Source organism: Neolamprologus multifasciatus, chromosome 4, assembly GCF_963576455.1.
Source record: "Neolamprologus multifasciatus chromosome 4, fNeoMul1.2, whole genome shotgun sequence".
NCBI classification, from domain to species: domain Eukaryota; kingdom Metazoa; phylum Chordata; class Actinopteri; order Cichliformes; family Cichlidae; genus Neolamprologus; species Neolamprologus multifasciatus.
Window position 1 is genome coordinate 27,039,354 of NC_140442.1, and position 18,845 is coordinate 27,058,198.

Consider the following 18,845-nt stretch of genomic DNA (forward strand, 5'->3'; position numbering starts at 1 on the left):
GGTGCAAAACCCCCTCCTTACCTTCCATCACTGCCATCCTCCCCGCCCCCCCCCTCCCACCCTACTCACCCAAGAAATTTTTTTACGATATAGTGACCTTATCAATTCATATTTTTGGACTGTTGGAGGCTGTGCACGTCACACTGCGGGGACATGAACTGTGTGTTTCATCTGTGAGAGCTACATTTCCTTTTAATACCCAGGCTATTAATTTGCTATCCTAATTAAGCTTGGAGCTATCCTACTTGAGAGTGCATTTTATACAATTTAGGGTGACTGAGGTTTTACATATCCAAGAAGCACAGTTTTTACTCTTCTCAACCAGATAGATAGATAGATAGATAGATAGATAGATAGATAGATAGATAGATAGATAGATAGATAGATAGATAGATAGATAGATAGATAGATCATCACGGGTGAAGGCCGTGCACCCTACTACAGATGAATGTGAGTTATTTTGATTCACCATTAGCATCGCTGCAGTTTTTTTCATATGCTGTTTCCTACGCCACGTGGTATATGAAGCTTAGGCCGATAAATGCCACAGTTTTTCAGGTGTATATTACTGACCGCCTGTTTCTCTCTTCCTCTGGTTGTGAGCTTGTATTCGGAAAAAACGGCTCCGATTATGCAGGGAGCATAATCGGAGCCATAATTTGTTTCTTTTGTTTCTTTTCTGCTTCTCTGTCTGTACAGAGAAGCTATTCCTGGTCCTATATCATATGCTACTAACAGAACAAAAAAGTAGCCTAAGTTACTGCAAGCTTTATGTGTTAGGCTAAATTATTATTATTATTATTATTATTATTATTATTATTATTATTATTATTATTATTATTACTTGTCTTTTTAGTTTGTTGAGGCTTATGATTTCGCTGTATCAGGGGAAGAAGAAGCGATGTTTTGGAAATGTGAGGGAAATAATTATATTTGCTCTGGCTCAACCCACTTCGCTTATCTTGTTCTTTTAGCACTATCCAGTTGTACCTACCGTCAGTCTCCACATAATATATATATATATATATATATATATATATATTATTTATTTATTTTTCTCCAGACGAATACTTGCCACAGGGAGGGACGTGCTGCAACGCTTCATTTTTCCCTCTCTGTCCGTTAATTTGCATGACAATAACCAGGGGAATGGAGCTCAATTTATTTTTCAAACTGCACAAAGAAGTAAAGCACATTTCTCTTCTTCGTCGTTGTCCCTGTAGCTTTTTCGCCTCGGTAATATTTCAGAACACTGACAAGTCCGGTCGCTGCACATAATAGGGCCGTTTAACCCTTCAGTATGTTCGCTCTAGTTTTCTCTTACCAGACTTAAACCATATAAGACCTTGTGTTGTGGGAAAGTTCTTAGTAGTTTAAAAATGTAAAAAAAAAAATAAATAAATAAATTAAAGTAAAAGAAAAAACCCTCTCAAAATAGCAGTTTTCTGGTAGGATAGTATTGTATACGAAGCGCACGATTTTGTACTTCTAACACAAGTATAGCCTACAAGACTTTTTCATCTGTCTCTACTGTGAAATCTCACTATAGCTATCCCTTCAATTTGAACTCATACTTTAGTGTCCGTTTACATAACTGTGTTTCAAACAAGAATTTAATCCCAGTTTACTGTTAACTACAAGCATTGTGCGACAGGTGTTTTTAACAGCTTTCAGCGGTAGCTGAGATTGTGGGCTTCTGAGACGAAGACATTTGAAAGTCGTAAATTGTAATGGGGGCGGCTTTTAAACGTATTTATTCTCCTGCTCCCTGAATATTTTATTGCTTTTCATTTCACCCCTAACTTCTTGAGCTACCACTTGAGCCTATGTGGTGTTTCAGCTGTAAAAGGAATTGACCCGCAATAAAACTCACATGCTGAAATGCAAATCGCTGACCTTTTCCATTCTCTTTATTTCGCACTACTGCGTGCTGTCCTCCTTTAGCTCCACTCTCCCGCTTGAAATATGCGCTGATATTACGTTTACATGCTATAGCTTAGAGAGACACCATGACTTTTTAATTGTTTGACTGTGTAGCACTAAATGAAGTATTTTCGCGTGTGGACTGAAAACAGGACAGTCTGGTTGTTTCAGATGGGAGTGCCGCAGCTAGTGAAGTGGGCCTTAACCTCCGACAGGTTAGGATTTATAATGTTTATCTAAACTGTAAGATCAAATCAGTGTATTTTACAACTAGTAAAATAGGCGAGACAGATCCTTATCATGTTTTGCTACTATTGCATAGCATGATGTCTAGATCATAAGACTCTTTTCTGGCAACAAGATCGCTTTGTTTTTGTCTCCTTGTATCTTAATACCTGTGAGTGTGTCTGGATCTGTGCTTCGCACACTGACCTTTACCTGTAGCCCCAAACAATGGGCCGCCCGTCTACTGAATGACTACTGCTGACAGACTTGACAGAGGGAAGGGAAGTGCCCCAGTCAGACTTAACACACCTTGATCGATACCTGAGATGACCTGCAAAGCATAGAGAGAGGTCAAGGTTAAAAAGAAACACACACACATAGATAGATAGATAGATAGATAGATAGATAGATAGATAGATAGATAGATAGATAGATAGATAGATAGATAGATAGATAGATAGATAGATAGATAGATAGATAGATAGATAGATAGATAGATAGATAGATAGATAGATAGATAGATAGATAGATATTCTGTATTTCATTTCTATGTAGGAATACATATACTTTTTGTTATATATATTAATTGTATTTATTGTAAATGGTAAACCGTAGTAACTGTGATAATTACAAAATAACATTATTTAAACTGTAGGTATTTACCCATAAACCATAACTAATCTTCCTATCATATCACAGCGATCAGTTCCTATAAATAAATCATAAATAGGTCATAACTAAATAAGTTACTTATTTCAGTTATTGTTTTAATTAGGTGCACAACGAGCGTTAGAGTCACAAAACCTACGTGGGAGCAGCGTGACAGAAAATATCACTATATCAGGACAAACATGTGACCGAGAACAGAATGCCACTCCTTTATAAATTGCATTGAAATTCTTTATTTATGATCTATTTATAGGAACTGATCGCTGGGATATCATAGGAAGATTAGTTTTGGTTTATGGGTAAATACCTACAATTTAAATAATGTTATTTTGTAATTGTCACAGTTACAACGGTTTACCATTTACAATAAATACAATACAACGAGCACGCGCACGTATATACGTATATATATACGTATATATATATACGTATATATATATATATATATATATATATATATATATATATATATATATATATATATATATATATATATATATGTGTGTGTGTGTATATATACATGAAGACATAAAAATAGGTCCTCCCTATACAATCATCTCTATGGTGGCTGATGAGATCATTTTTTGATTCATTTAAATCAGACTTTTGAAGACTGACTGCAATTCATTTAGTACAGTGAACGGACAATCATCCATTTATTCACCACTCCATTCATTCTTCAGTCAGATGCTCAGAACTATTTCTGATAGGACTGTGTTTCCCTGTGCCAAGTGATTTGTCTTTTCTTCATTAATTTGTTTTCATTATGTTAGTTGCTGCACAGTTGGAGATGCCAGGATCTTTTTTCTTCTTCTTCTTTTCTTTCTTTTCCTCTTTGCCCCCTTTTGTGACTAATTACAACTTTAGTTCTAATTAAATTTTACTTGAGTTACTTTTGTAGAGAATATTTTGAGATTCAATCAAACTTTTTTAATTTCAAAATCAAAATCAAAAGCAAAAAAATGAGCATTCATTTACCAAAAAATGTGGTTGATGAATATATATATATATATATATATATATATATATATATATATATATATATATATATATATATATATATATATATATATATATATATATGCAGTTATTTAATGCACATTCCATTAAAACCAAGTAAGGCCTCTTTTGTTTTTGTAGGCCATATTTATGCTTGCAGCTCCACAGTGAAATTGCAGTATTGGAGCCCACCTATATTGCTTGCTCCGACCACATATATCTTATTTCACGACTTTATATATATATATATAAAAATAAATATATATATATATATATATATATATATATATATATATATATATATATATATATATATATATATATATATATACATATATATATATATATATATATATATATATATATATATTGCTTGTTTGGTTTTGGGTTTCCTTCTTGTTCTTTTTTTGTTTCTTTGCTTTTTTGGACACCGTCGAGTTACAGGAAGCGTGAAAGTATTATAACTTCATCTGCCAACTCCCCACCCGCGGTGAGAGGGTCACGGGTCAGAGATAGTACTGACGAATGGAACTGTCCTATAGTGGCAACACACGGGAATTTCTCTAAGCAATAAAATCCTGTGTACGGCGTAGATTTGCGCCCCCACACCGTCACTGTCAGTCAATGTCTTCTATATCTACCCTGTAGATCCGGATTTGTGTAAAAATCATTAATAATATCACAAATTCGCTTCTAGGGGAGTATATAGTGGATTTATACACAACGGCGTCGAAGGATCCAACACAGTGAGGAGAGGCCTTCGGCTACGGTTCCTGGCTGGTACAGCTTTTGTTCAGTTAGATTTTTATAAAATTCGTTCGTTTAAAAAAGAGGGGGGAAAAGAAAGGAAGGAAAGGGGAGTTTTGTAATTTTCAAAATGCATTTGGACACATAAATACAGACGTACATTTAAAACCACTTGTGTCTGTTCGGTGATAAAACTCAACTATTATTTATTCTGATCATCAGAACGCTTTGCTGTCTTCAATCCCAACTCCAGGCTGAATTGGACTTTTTATTTCTTGTTGAAAAATGATGCTGCCTGCTTCACTGTTCATTCGAGAAGGCGTGAGGGGGTGGGGGTGGGGGGATTTCGAGACGGTCAATTTTCTCGAAACAAAGGACTTTGACATCTACATCATCATTCCCGTGTTTGTGTGCGGGTCTGAGCATGAACCTTTTATCGTATAACACCAGCGAAAGCGGACTGCAACTTCTCCAATCTACCGAACGCAATGTTTGTGTTTTCTTTTACTTTAAATGTGTTTTGCCACGTTTTTATGCTGATGATTATAGAAAAAGCAATTCTGTGCAAAAGGTAGTTATAGAGAATAATCAGATTTATCAGTGGTGCATGCTGGAACGTGCTTCCCTTGTCTGCGAGCAAAAACCTTTGTTTTTCGCTGTTTTGTTAAAGTAAAAAGAAGCGACACCAAGCAGAGATTGAGACTGTGCTACATGACACTGTGTCAGTATCTGACACGAGGAAACAAAACTCTCAAAGTCTGTGGCAGCTTGTGTGAGATGGTCAAAGTTGGCAAGATGGGTTCCAAAACAAAGAGCGTCGTACCTCTGTTCAGTAACAGCTCAAGGGCAAACGCATGGAGTGCGTGGACTCAATATGCCACCGAAGTTGATATTAGGAAGTGCGTGGAAACAAGTCCTGTTTATTCATGCGATCCCGGTCCAGGCAGAATTACTATGCGAGGCCAGTTAAAAATGTGAAATGTTGAATGGAAGCCCGTAGGAGCAAGTTTTTTTTCTCTATTCTTTTTTTAGGGGGTGGTGGGTCTCGTCTCTAATGCAAAGGTCTGCCGGTGATTTAGGAGGTATGTAACCTGAATTAGTTGATGAATTTTCTATCGATCCCAAACAAGCCAAATTTATCTCTGACACAGTGCTGCTGCTGGGTGGCGGCGCAATAGAAGAGCCGGGCCACTCTCCAATTCTCGTTATTAGCGATTAGCGAAGAGCAGGAAAAAAAGCACATCCAAACACACACATCAACTTTAAATCTCCCCAGCACTTTCTTTCTGTTGCTTTTTCTTCTGTATTTGTCTATTTAAAGTTCCAATCGGACGCGTCAGAAGCAGAGAGGGTTCAGTTGCAATGCGGCGTGGGGCGTGTGTGTGCGTGACTTCGTGTGTGTGTGTGTCGTGGGGGGGGGGGGGGGGGGGGGGGGTGTGTACTCTTCATCTGCGCCGTACTCTTTTGCTCGACTTTGTCAAAGCAGAGTGGATTTTATCGTCAGTGACGCACTTTGTTAATTTTATAATTCTCTGTCTGCTGAGGTGGAGAGATATAAAGAGGAGACATATGGAGAGAGACGGGAAAAGTATTGAGCGCCCACGAACTGAGGGCATATAATACTGCGTGTGCTGGGGCCGTGTTTATCCTTAATCCTATTTCCTTATCCGGGGTTCCTCCTGGATGTGCGCCATTGGCCGACTGTAGTCACGTGGTGTCTTAACTTTGTTCACTTGACAGAAAAGTAGGAGGGTTCAACGGAACAGGAATAACCGAAGAGTAAAGGGATGAGATATAAATTTTAGTTATATATTTTCCAAGTAGGTGCAGTTCCACAAAAAGACAGAAATTAATGGCCATGAGCTCCTATTTGATCAACTCCAACTATGTGGACCCCAAGTTTCCACCTTGCGAGGAATACTCACAGAGTGACTATTTGCCCAGTCACTCTCCGGATTATTACAGCTCCCAGAGAGAGGAGCCTGCTCCCTTCCAGCCGGACTCTCTTTACCACCACCATCAGCACCACCCGCACCAGAACCACCACCAGCAGCAGCGAGCCGAGCCGCCATACACACAGTGCCAGCGTGGATCGCAGACCGCTTCGGTGGTGATGTCCCCACGGGGTCATGTCGTCGCCCCGACCGGACTGCAGACCACTCCACTCCCGGAGCAGAGCCACCGCTGTGATTCCGTGACACCGAGCCCGCCTCCACCTCCGTCTTGCGGTCAAACACCCCACAGCCAAAGCAGTTCTTCCCCAACAAGCACTCGTAAGGACCCCGTAGTGTACCCGTGGATGAAGAAAGTTCATGTAAACATCGGTAAGAGAAGCATACAAACTTGTTTCTCTCCCCCCTCTCTTTCTCTTTGTGCCCGTGTATAGTCAGCTAGGTTTCCACCGTGAAAAGCTCCCCCTTTTTTCCTTAGGAGTAGTAGGAGAGTAGCCTTTGGGTCGAGATTTACGATCGTCTGTTTGCGGAGCCAATATAATTACACCCTCCATAAATTTTTATTACACCTCTCCGCTGAGGTGCCTTTTGAAGTCCGATCTCTCGCTCGTCGGCTCTAATTCGTCGCCTTATGACAACTCAGACCGAGCCCATAAGTTAGCTTTTATGCTGTGATAATTTGATTTTAAGTGGCCGGGTTGTATAAACGGTGTACTTTACTCTGTCTAGCCTTCCTTCCCCAGTCGTTGTTCCATGGGAGGGAAAGTTTTATAGCAGCTGAAATATTCATGTTTATGGATCCGGTCGTAAAACACTAATGCAAGACCGAATAGCTGCAGTCTATTATAGCTTATCTGTGATGCTCTAACATACTTGCTGCATACTGGGATAAGCGGAGTCACTTTTGCACCGTAATGCACTCACTCCGCTTCGCTGTATACTTGATAAGAAAGAAGAAGAAGAAAGCTTTGTTTCTTTCATTTTCATTCTCTCTCTCTGCTTTCTCTGTTTGCTGGCTGCGTAAAAACTGTATGTTGCAGTTTTTGAAATTTGTTGAATCATTACCTAATCTGTCAGTGACTGTCGTACATATTACCCACCCCTTCACCCCTACCGCAAACGTTGCTGTACCACTACCTTTTATTCCTAAACACCAAGTAATAGACGATGCTGCAATCTCTCGCATAACATGCTGAAAGGGACGCTGCAATTGGCCCTGCTGCTTGCCATGATCCTGTATTGCAATGCCGGTCGTACGTTGCGCAGACGTGTCAGTACAGCGCCGCTTTTCAAGCTTACATCACAACATTTGGACATCAATTGCAAGCTGGCAGTATTGCCAGGATTCCCACCGCCGCAGGGCCCAGAATGACACCTGACAACACGTTTCAAAATATAATCTCCTCCTCAAAGGAGATACTGTAAAATAAACCAGCCAGGCTGTAAGCTCGACGTCTGACAGGAAAGGATGAAAGGGGCTGCAGTCATGTCCCATTTTGTAGATCCAAACGCATTATTATTATTATTATTATTATTATTATTATTATTATTATTATTATTATTATTATTATTATTATTACATGTTAATGCTATCACGTTCATTGTTATTATTTCTCTACAGTAAGTTCAAACTACACTGGGGGTGAGCCGAAGCGCTCGCGAACGGCCTACACGCGCCAGCAGGTTCTAGAGCTCGAGAAGGAGTTCCACTACAACCGGTACTTGACGCGCAGGCGCAGGGTGGAGATTGCGCATACACTGTGTCTGTCGGAGCGGCAGATCAAAATTTGGTTCCAGAACCGGAGGATGAAATGGAAAAAGGACCACAAGATGCCCAACACCAAGGTCCGCTCTGGAACAGGCAGCAACAATACAAACTCCCAGGCTCTAGCCGGATCCCAGAGCCGTTCTTCCGGACCACTATAGCCCATTCTTTGGCTGTTTGTCTGATGCAGGCAATTTGTCCTTCCCCCTTCCTCCCTGAATCCCATACTGAAAAGACGGGCCTGACACGCTTGCAACCACCGGAACCTGCACTTTGGGCCGGAATGTTTTTGGTATGGGGGGAGAGAGAGATGTCATAGCTGCCGTTCTGGCCCTGATCTGCGCTGATGTTTCTCACAATAATATGACCTTATGATGTAAAAAGGGATGGCAAGGGAGATTTCCTTTATATATGAAAATGATCGAAACTACCCGAAGAAGATGAAAGAACTAAGAGAACGTTGCTTTCGCCCGCTTTCCTTCTTTGCCTTCCTCTCTGTACTCGTCCTTTTATAATCCTCTCTCTCCCTCTCTCTCTCTCTCTATTATCCATCTCTCTCTCTCTCTATTTCTAACTCTTTCTCTCTCCTTCCCTCTGACAGAGCAAGGGGTGGTAGGCTGAAGATACTGTTCCCAGCGCGTGTGTGGTTCTTTTCCTGTTCCTTTACTATTCAAGACTTCTTTTAATTTAAAGATGCATCCTCGTTTTCATTTTTAATCATGCCAAATTCTGCCCCCGTTTGTAATGTTTAGTTTGTGGGTATATAGCAAAAGGGTGAACTGCTCTTCCCAATACACCACTCCCTACGACATCCGTACTACTACTACTACACACACACACACACCATCACCACCACCCTCTCCCCCATTGTTACACTTAAGGCGCACGTGTAATATATTGAACTCTCCTTTGGTCAAGTGAAGCATTCTTGCACTCCATACACACTCATAGAAAAGCCACACATGCTCGCTTACCTCTATGTGTCCTTATAGTACTTTAACATAAGATATAAACCACGATATGATCCAAAGTAACACCAGGCAGTTTGCCGTCTTGCTGTTTAAACTTCTGGTGCGTTTGTTTTGTTAAACGGCGAACTATAGTTTTTCATTTTTAGTTCTAGTTCTTTTTGAATTTAGTGTTGAATGTAAAATATTGTTGATGCTGAGAGTGACGATGAGCGTTTTGTGATCAGTTGATTGTTCGTAATATGATGTTGTATACAAGCAAACAGTGTAACAGGGTTATTAAAGTGAAATTAAGTAATTTCCATCAACTTACAAAAGACACTAATGATCACACCAAAATCCCGGTACAGATACTTTAATGATGACAGAAACACAGCACTATACGATGTACTACCTATTACCTCAGTTCTGTGTGTGTGTGTGTGTGTGTGTGTGTGTGAGTGTGCTCGCGCGTGCGTTTGTGTCTCTATCTATACGCGCTGGATCGGACGATATTGATAAGTTTATTTTTTTATGTAATTTTTTTCGCTCGTTTAATGAAGTGAAAGCTTTCTGAGCTCCTATATTTTTAAAATTGTGTGAAAAGTTTTTATTATTATTATTATTATTATTATTATTATTACCTGCCATACAAAAAATCTTGTGGACATTTAAAAAGACAATTCCACAACTGCAGCAAAGAGACATTCATACAAAGTATCCTCTGCATGAAAAGTGATTTATTTCTTTTTAGATCCCCCTTTGTTCTTTCTCCGCGCATTAAATGCGCGCGCACTTCATTTTCTCTTTGTCCCTTCCTCGTTTATTCTTTCACTTTGTGTCTCTTTTTAGATATTTTATTCTAAAAGTGTTATTTCTTTCCACTGATGCCATTTTCTTAACATTCCAAAGATCCCTTTCGATCGTTATTGATGAAATGGTGCTGGTGAACATGTGTTACATCCCCGATGTGTATGTTGCTCCGTCCTCTTATTTGTAAATAGTCCATAGACATTTAAATAAATGACTGAAAACGTGCCCTTTCTATCTTATTATTATTACTTGTTATTTTTCTATTTTCTATATATAAAATGGGTTTTCTAGGAATAACAGTTTGGAGTCCTGTTGAATTTTACTGTTTCTGCTCACCTCCCCAGATTTGAGTAGTAGAAGAAATGCTTCCATACACAACAGTTTCATACAATTTCACATTTGGTTTTTCCTGCAAAGGCAAAGCAACCTGTCTTTCGAAATCAAGAGCCTGCGATGATTAATCTGTCCCGGCCGTGAGTGATCTTGGTACATTACATCCTGTAATCTCGTTTTAAATCACAAACCGTCCCTCCGTTTCGCGGCCGTCCTCCGGTTAATTTAACGGCTGCTCAGATGCGCTTGCACCGGACCGACACACCGTAGGTGACAGCTCCCCCCCTTCTTCCTTTCTGTGTGTAGTTCTGAAGAACAAAATTAAATAGTTTCTCGGTTCGTGGTCTCTTAATGTGCTAATGAGTCTAATTTTTGCACCACACTATTTTTTTTTCTCTCTGCTCCTTTCGTTGTTTTCTGGACTGCTGAGCGCGCGCGCGCACACATACACACACACATATACACACACACACTTCATATATATATATATATATATATATATATATATATATATATATATATATATATATATTACAAAAAGGGAACGGGCCCGCGCCATAGCTCAAACCCTGACAACCAAATAGATAATCAACAAGACGAATGGCTTCTTTTGTAAGGCGCGGCTCCCGTATTAATTTTCATTTTCTTTTGTTAGAACAGGTATCGAAAAATATAGAGAAAAGGGAGGGGGGCACGAGAAAATAGCATTCTTCTCGATGAACTTTAAACAAAAAAAGTGTGCCCCCCAAATTGGTTCTCTCGTATTCCTCGGCCCAGAGAAGATTCCCTATTACTTGTTGGTTGATTTCTCCCTGGGCTTCTTGCCACACAGACTCACGTTGCCCATTTATCTGTTTTCTTCCCATTTATGAGAGGTTTCTCCAGCGCAAAAAGCCACCTCCAATTAAACTGTACCCCTAGATGTGCTCGGGCACCCACTCGAGTAGTCAAAACAGTAAAATCGTACATTTCACTGTGTCATTAGTGAAACATTTAATCTCGTCTTTTGTTTTTCTATATTAAACAACGTGATTTAATCCAAAGATATTAGGCCTGCATCTCCAGTTGTTAAAAGTAAGCATGCATTTTCTTCCTATATTGTGAGAACAATAGTGGTTTAATATCGCCTTCTTCACCCTGAGGCTGTATACCTCTCCTTATAATATGATATTTGTGTCCAAATGTGGTAATATCTGCTACACATCAGTTGTCCCATATTGGAAATCTCAACACATTCGCACATGTATACACACACACACACAATGACGACCTAAAGCCCCAGGGCACTGAGCATTCTCAGTTAAAATAAATGATTTGCGTGCAGGCTGACAATTTTGCATAATAAAATCCACCAAAAAATCCTTATTATTATTACTATTTATTTATTTATTTATTTATTTATTTATTTATTTATTTATTTATTTATTTATTTATTTATCTTCCTTTATCAGCCGGGACGTTCTGCTGCTTCTGTGAAAGCAAGCAGATTTTTGTGAGGATGCCCGACCCCCACCGCACACATATCAAATCTCTGTGGAAAAAAAATGTTCACCGCCATTATTTTCTGGACAGGACAGAGGGGACGGCCCCTTAAGAAAAATGCGAAAATTATACAAGAAACAATCATTAATCACTTGTTCTTCTTTAAACACTTCTTTTACTTTTCTTCTTCTCTATTGTCATCCGGCAGCCACACACAAGACCCCTTCTGGAGGTGGTGGTGGTTGGGGGGGGTTGCCAGAGAAACAGAAGAGAAAAAAGGAGACGTCTTGGAAGACACTACGAAGACACCCCCCCCCCCCCCCCCCCCACACACACACACACACCTCCTTTACACACACGCCTCCCCTTTCCACCCAAGCTATTTTTTACTCTACATAAATATGCTTCCATAAGAAGAGGAAGAAAAACTTTTTTTCTTCCTCGTTGGAAAGAAGAAAATCTCTCCAAAGAAACTCCAACAAACCATTCAGAAATCCCTCACGACGAAGCAGAAGATGGCTCACGGGTCGATAAAAGTAAGAAAGGTAAGGGCCTGAGACTAAATTTTGTCTTTTCTTTCTCTGCTTTGGCTTCTGTTGCCTTGTGTTGTGGTGTTTTATGGTTTTATTGCCCCCGCGCATTTGGCGAGGTCACGCTGTAAGAGCATTTACGGCCGTGGGGTCTTTGACTGCAAGCGCTTTGGGAGTGTTTGTGTTGGAATGAGCCTGTGTGTGTTTGCTGGCCACCTATACGGCTACAGATGACGGGCCGGTGTTGTGCTCTTTTTTCCTTCAGTTTACGCAACCATTGGTGTTAACTCTGCGTCTGTCAACCACGAGATCCGACGCTTTTTCGAAAGGCTGATCTTTAATTTTTGATAGGTTATATAATATTATCGAGTTGCTAACTAAACAAGGATGCCTATGGAGTCCCGTATTACTCAAGGAAAATTATAAATGTTGTTGCTAATATGTGACAGAAAGGCCCACGAGAATAATTTCTGGTTCCTGGAACTTATTATGCATTTTTTCTTAGCTGCGTTTCTGCGGTTATAAAGTGTTTCTGTGGTTTAGGACCTATAACTTTTAATGAGATATTGTTAGTGTATGTGTGTGTGTACTCAGTTTGCCAGGTGCAGGCTACAGACACTGCAGTGGGAATATGAATAATACGGCCTTCAGTTAGACAGGGGCGTGGGGGGGGGGATTAAGCGAACTGAGGGGGCGCGCTGGTTAATGAATACTGTCTCGGTTGCGCTTCAAAACAATTTAGCTCGAAAACAAACGGTTCGCGAGGCTTTTCAAATGAACTGCCAATGATCGCCGGTCGCGATGCGAGCTCAGGGCCTCCGCTATCTGCTGAGCCTAACAGCGACGGCCTCAAGAAGCGCGTTCACTTCAGTTTGACCCCTTCAGAAATCAATCTGCCAGCGATTCAAATTAAGGGGTAGCGTTCTGCTAGATGGGCCTTCAACCTCTCAAGGGGACGCGTGGTGCGGCGTGATTCGATGTGTGGAAAGGAAGGACAAAACGGAATAGAAAGAAAAAAGAGAAGGAGAGATGGAGGAGGGAAAAAAATCAATGGTCATACACGGAATAGCCAAGCTAAGGCCACAGAGGGTTCAGCCAGGGGACACGTTTTTTTCTGACCGATGAGGTCCAGTGGCTCTGAAACCAGAGGCTGACCTGTGGCTCCCCTCTTCATCCTCCACACCACACCTACCCCCTCTAGTCCCTGTCCCCCTTGACCTCACTAGGTTGCGCTCCCTCGGACATTCCCAGACCTCCAGAGCCACCAGGCCATTTAGTCATAACAGACTGAGTTCAGGGCACTGTAACCCAGGGGTACAACAGTGATATCTCCACTCCCACACCCAAACAGACAGACAGCAGACAACCCATCCACCTCTACATGGGTCAGTAAGAAGCCACTGCTGACTGGGACTTCAACTGAAGTGTGGTGTAGAGGTTTGAGTCATCTGAAACTACTGGAAATGTCTTTCCTTCGTTGAACCCTCTGTCGTTTAGAGAATATAAGACTGGGGCTCTCTGCGTCTGGTCCTGGGAGCTAAAGTGCGAAACTGTGTCGTAGATGTGTTAGGCCTGATGCTGCACAGACCTCGATGATAATGTAAACACAGCATGCCCCTTTTGTCTGCATGGCTGCAAAAGCTGCTAGTAGTCTTTTAACTAGTGGACGTTCTCGCCTGTGTGTGTGTGTGTGTTTGTGTGTGTATGTGTGTGTGTGTTTGTGCGTGTGTGCGTGCGTGCGTGTGTCTTCAATAGTACTGATTCAGCAAAGCAACAAGTATATGAACAAGAAGTTGTGTATCAGTCATAACAGTGTCTGTGTATATTTATTAAAATTATAAGACATTTCAATTACATTAAACTTCAAAAGACATTTTTAAATGAACCACTAAGAAGCAGTCAGATATTTATACATGAGCTGCTGTGTATTCACTGGTGTCCTTAAAACTGTGCTATGCACTTTGCCTTGCATCGGGAAAACCTTTGGCTCAGGTCAGCCATGTACTATAGCGTAACGATAAGATAATCGTTAATTGACAGTTTTTCCACTTACAGCAAATGTGAAGCTGGAGTGCTTCAATGCCACAGTTTACAAATAGTTTAGGACAGGAAAGGTTGAAGTTTATAGAACTCTGATTTTCTAAGTATTGTTGGGAATCTTTGGAAACTTCTTTCATTTCTTTTTCCACAATCTGTTTTTCCCTGTGACCCAGCTGATAGTTAGCAAAATATATCTTTTTAAATGAATTGGTGTTTTATAGTTATTACATAAGGTTTATAGGGTTGGCAAGGGTTTGTACAATCACAGTTAACTATAAAAGTATTCAGAGTAACCATTTCAATTTTTAAGGTTTGAAATGTTCAAACATGTTATGCTTATTTTGGTAGTAGTGCAACATTCGATGAGTCAGACACAGTACATACAGACACAGATGTGGGAAAACGTACAAAAGCTGTAGACCAGCTGTTTTGTTAGGATGTTTTGTTTTTGTTTTAACTTACATTTCTGTTAAGTCCCGTAAGAATTAACGGATGCAGTTTTAAAAATAGGCAAGCCATTCCAGCATGTGACAGAAAAGTGTTTTTGTGCATTTTGGTAACAAATACTGCAGTCAGGTGAATAAATCTGTATTACAATATTACAATTATTATTAAACTTGACCCATCCCTCAATGTTAATATTGAGTGTTAATGGATATTAAAATACTATAATATGATTCATAAAGGACCAATTCTTCAAGTGACTTAATGTAATTTCTACTTTGAGCTCTTGCAGTTTCACTGAAAAACAAACAAACAAACAGTATATCTCTTATATCGCAAAGGTCTGCTGAGCTTTCCTTTACTGAAAGATACTTTATACCTGTAGCTTGTGTGAAGTGTTTTCTCTGTAGCTTGACTACTTGCTCCTGATGCTTCACTTAATCCAAAAGAAGACTTCTTTTGTAGTGTCAGGGGGATTAGCATGTAAATAACTATAAAGTAAAAGCATGAAACAGCCGGGGATCATACAGACAGATGTGACCTGCAGTTTACAGACAAGCAGCTCTTTGCTTTGCACGCTGTTTGGAGGCTCTGAGCCAACCGATGGAACTGATGTTTCAACAGCAGCTTTGCACAGGAAACAGAACACTCACACATGCAGTGGAACATCAGTTTTCAAGTGCCAGGCACCGAATATGAGCGCATGTGTTCAGCGATCGTCATAGACTGGAACACACACAGATACACAAAAGTTACACAAACTTCTGTCTTTTCCTCCCTCCCTCTCTCCCTCCCTCCCTCCCTCCCTCCCTCCCTCCCTCTATGGCCCGCGTTTGCTAATTGCCAGACAAATCGCCCGCTCCTTTTCCCCCGTCCTCTCTCTCTCTCTCTCTCTCTCTCTCTCTCTCTCTCTCTCTCTCTCTCTCCCAGCATCCACGTTTCCCGAGAAATTTATTATTCTGGAGAGCTCGAGGAGCCGAAGAGGTCACAGTGTAGGCGCGCGGGCTGCAGGAGGAGGTCGTCACGAGAGATATATGGTTGCCAGGCTTTTACTGCTGCACGGGCTGAGCGCGTGCATGAGCGCGTGCGGGGGAACCATTTAAAAGTAGACACGTATTAAGTATTAAAAAGAGAGAGCCAAATAGCGGCTGCCAAGTAGCAGCACACGCATACACGCTCTTTGTGGATTCCAGTCTACAGTGGCTGTGCCTGGTTAGTCAAAGGGTTTTCTAAATAATTAAATACTTTTTTTTCAATAATGTGCCAATTAATCACGGGCTCAAATATTATTATATCGTTAACCCAGGCAATGAAGAATTACAGAAATTGCTAGTGTCTTGCCTTTATCAGCACTAATAACTTTATTAGTAGCAAGGACGGCAGAAGAGCTTTCGGGTGGACTTCACTGCAGAACAAAAGGAATGATGGAATGATGATTCTAATGGGGTTTAAACAACTTTTGATAATCATTTGTTTGCTTGGTTTTTGTTTCAGCTCTGCAGCTGGCTCGTATTCAACTCCAATGTTCCCGTCCCTGATAATAAATGTATAATGAAGAAATCACGTGTCAATTTGTGACCAAGTGTTGTCAGACTTCCAGTGAAATTTGAAGACAAGCAGGCCTGCAATCTGATGAAGTTACCATTGCACGATACAGCATGCAGCGCTCATATCCGTTACATGTGAGTGATAAATAGGTTTCTGTTGCCTGTATGACTAATGGCGGAGCATTAGGCCCCTACAAGCCTATTTATACTGTTGGATTAACCAACTTCTCTTTACTTTTTACTGCAGCATCCTAATGACAAAGACTCACTGCCTTTTCATATGAAGTATAGTTGGAATAGCGCACTGAGAGCAGCAAATCGGAGACACGTAAGAATGAGGATTTGGTCAAATCTGCCGTTTGTTTACGTTTATTATAAGTCACTTATAATCGTTTTCAAGTATTTTAGAAAAAAAAAAGATATCTGAGTGGCATGTTCTAAAGATCTGAATCATTTACACGCTGGCTTACCCTCAATTCCACAGTGAGGATTTAAATGAATAATGTGTCTTTAATACAGCTAGAACTTCACAGGGGCAACAAAGACAGTTGTAAATAAGGTACATTTAGTAGTATTATCAGTTCTTTTCATGCTATAATATTTATGATTGTTTCTAAAATAAGTCTGAGCATTATAATATTGTTGCAAATGGCGCGTTCGTAGCAAAATGTTTAGTGTGCGTCTGTCGCTGCTTGTGCAGGTTAATGCTGCATTAAATACCCCGGAACAGGGGGGAGGGGGGGGGGGGTCACTGTCCATCGTCAGTAAGGATGATAGTAAAAATCAAATGTGTATGATAAATGATATGATAAATTGTCTAATTATGCTTTTTGCATGTTTTTACCTTTTGGATGCTTTCTTTACGGACTCTCTGACCACCATCATGTGCTTGTACTTTGAGTTTAATTCATTTTTCCTAAAAAACAAACACACATTAAGCAAAGTTGGCCATGAATTTGACGGATACAAATATTGCTCTTAATTTTTTTGTCCAGTTTTGATGTTTTTACAGATTTGTTCCTCACAATCTTGTAAAGTGAAAATCTGACAGCCAACTTCGACTTCCCTGCCCCATATCAATCAACCCTGCAGTTTATATCACGCGCTATTATTGATATTACAACACAATAAATAAACTGTACGCGGATATATTAGCTGCTTGCTAATATCTTATACGATATAAATTACTGTGAAGCCATAACAGACTACAATATGAAAATAAATCCATACTTTTTGCATTTCCCTTTAAAATGAACTAAAGTAAGGGTTAGCCACTAACCCACCTGTCTGATCAAAAAACAGTGTGGTTGTATTTTCTAATTATTCCACGCAGGCGAGTTTCGAACAGGATTCTGAATAATAATAATAATAATAATAATAATAATAATAATAATAATAATAATAATAATAATAATAATAATAATAATAATAATGTGACTTAGTTCATTATATAGAGCAGAGAAGAAGACAAAGAAGGAGGAGTAAAAGAAGATAGTCCTTCTGTTTTAGGATGTTTAAAACTATACTCGTGAAACTGACCCGGGGACGTCACCGCTTTAATCCCAGAGCGGAGGGAAGACCTCACGTCTCGCACGTGGAGAAGAATATTAGGGGAGAAAATGGTTGTATGCGTACAGCTATCTCGAGACAGATTTACGAGGCGCAGTAAAAGGCAACGTGTCGGGGCAGGCTAAATCAATCTCTCTCTCCCTCTCATTGTCTCCCCTGTTTCTCTCACACACATCTCACTACTATTACTACTACTACTACTGCGACTACTGATATTATTATTATTATTATTATTATTATTATTATTATTATTATTATTATTATTATTATTATTATTATACATTTTCTTACCTAGAATATGTGAGCGCTTAATCACATCTTGGCACTTTCATTTTCAGGCCATTATCCATCTTAACAAAAGATTTCCCTCTTTTTATTCAAAACTTAGTTAATCATTAACGACGAGGAAGAATCTACCTGTCTATCTACCATCACTAACCTAGAAAGCCCCAGGATCTCAAAGAACTCCTTTACAGTCTTTCCAAGTGCCGACTCTCAGTTCTACTGATAAATCTTAAACTAGCCATTTGAAGCTGGCGTGGATCGCGCGGTGTTGTGTTGTAATGCTGAGTATAAGTGAATTATTCGAGGAGTATAAATGTAAAATAATACATGGGTCATTTTGTTCTCATGATATGAATGGATAAAGATGCAGATGAGTGAAAATTCCTCCGCCCGTCGCTTTTGGGACGTTTTGAAACGGTTTGGTGTTTTGCGGTAATGGCTTTGCATGCGGTTGTGCCAAGTTTACAGGGCTGATTCGTATGGCTGTTGTCAGGCCGGCCCAGGTCTTCGCTGCTGCTTATCTTAGCTGTTGTTTCAAACTGTGATTGCTATAATTTATGGCCGTCATTAAAGAC

General features: G+C 40.1%; 2 protein-coding genes and 1 long non-coding RNA gene across 4 annotated transcripts in view; all 3 read left to right on the forward strand.

The window, feature by feature from the left end:
• Positions 1–18,845, forward strand: part of LOC146520668 (uncharacterized) — a 489,613-nt gene that overhangs the window by 266,659 nt on the left and 204,109 nt on the right. The gene's annotated exons all lie outside the window — the stretch shown is intronic.
• Positions 1–18,845, forward strand: part of hoxb3a (homeobox B3a) — a 78,118-nt gene that overhangs the window by 29,231 nt on the left and 30,042 nt on the right. For both annotated transcript variants that reach the window (XM_085156616.1, XM_085156615.1), the window contains exon 2: positions 12,064–12,400. The gene's annotated coding sequence lies outside the window, so the exon portion shown is untranslated. The remainder of the gene's footprint in view (positions 1–12,063; positions 12,401–18,845) is intronic.
• On the forward strand, positions 4,160–10,840 carry hoxb4a (homeobox B4a). Its single transcript, XM_085156626.1, has 2 exons — positions 4,160–6,887; positions 8,137–10,840. The coding sequence occupies exons 1-2, from the start codon at positions 6,416–6,418 to the stop codon at positions 8,439–8,441; spliced, it is 777 nt and encodes a 258-aa protein (XP_085012752.1). The 5' UTR covers positions 4,160–6,415; the 3' UTR covers positions 8,442–10,840.

Bases quoted from the DNA above. Each gene is read 5' to 3' on its own strand.
- hoxb4a (XM_085156626.1), top strand. From the start codon at position 6,416: ATGGCCATGAGCTCCTATTTGATCAACTCCAACTATGTGGACCCCAAG. The intron at 6,888-8,136 runs GTAAGAGAAGCA...ATTTCTCTACAG, and splicing joins GAAAGTTCATGTAAACATCG to TAAGTTCAAACTACACTGGG.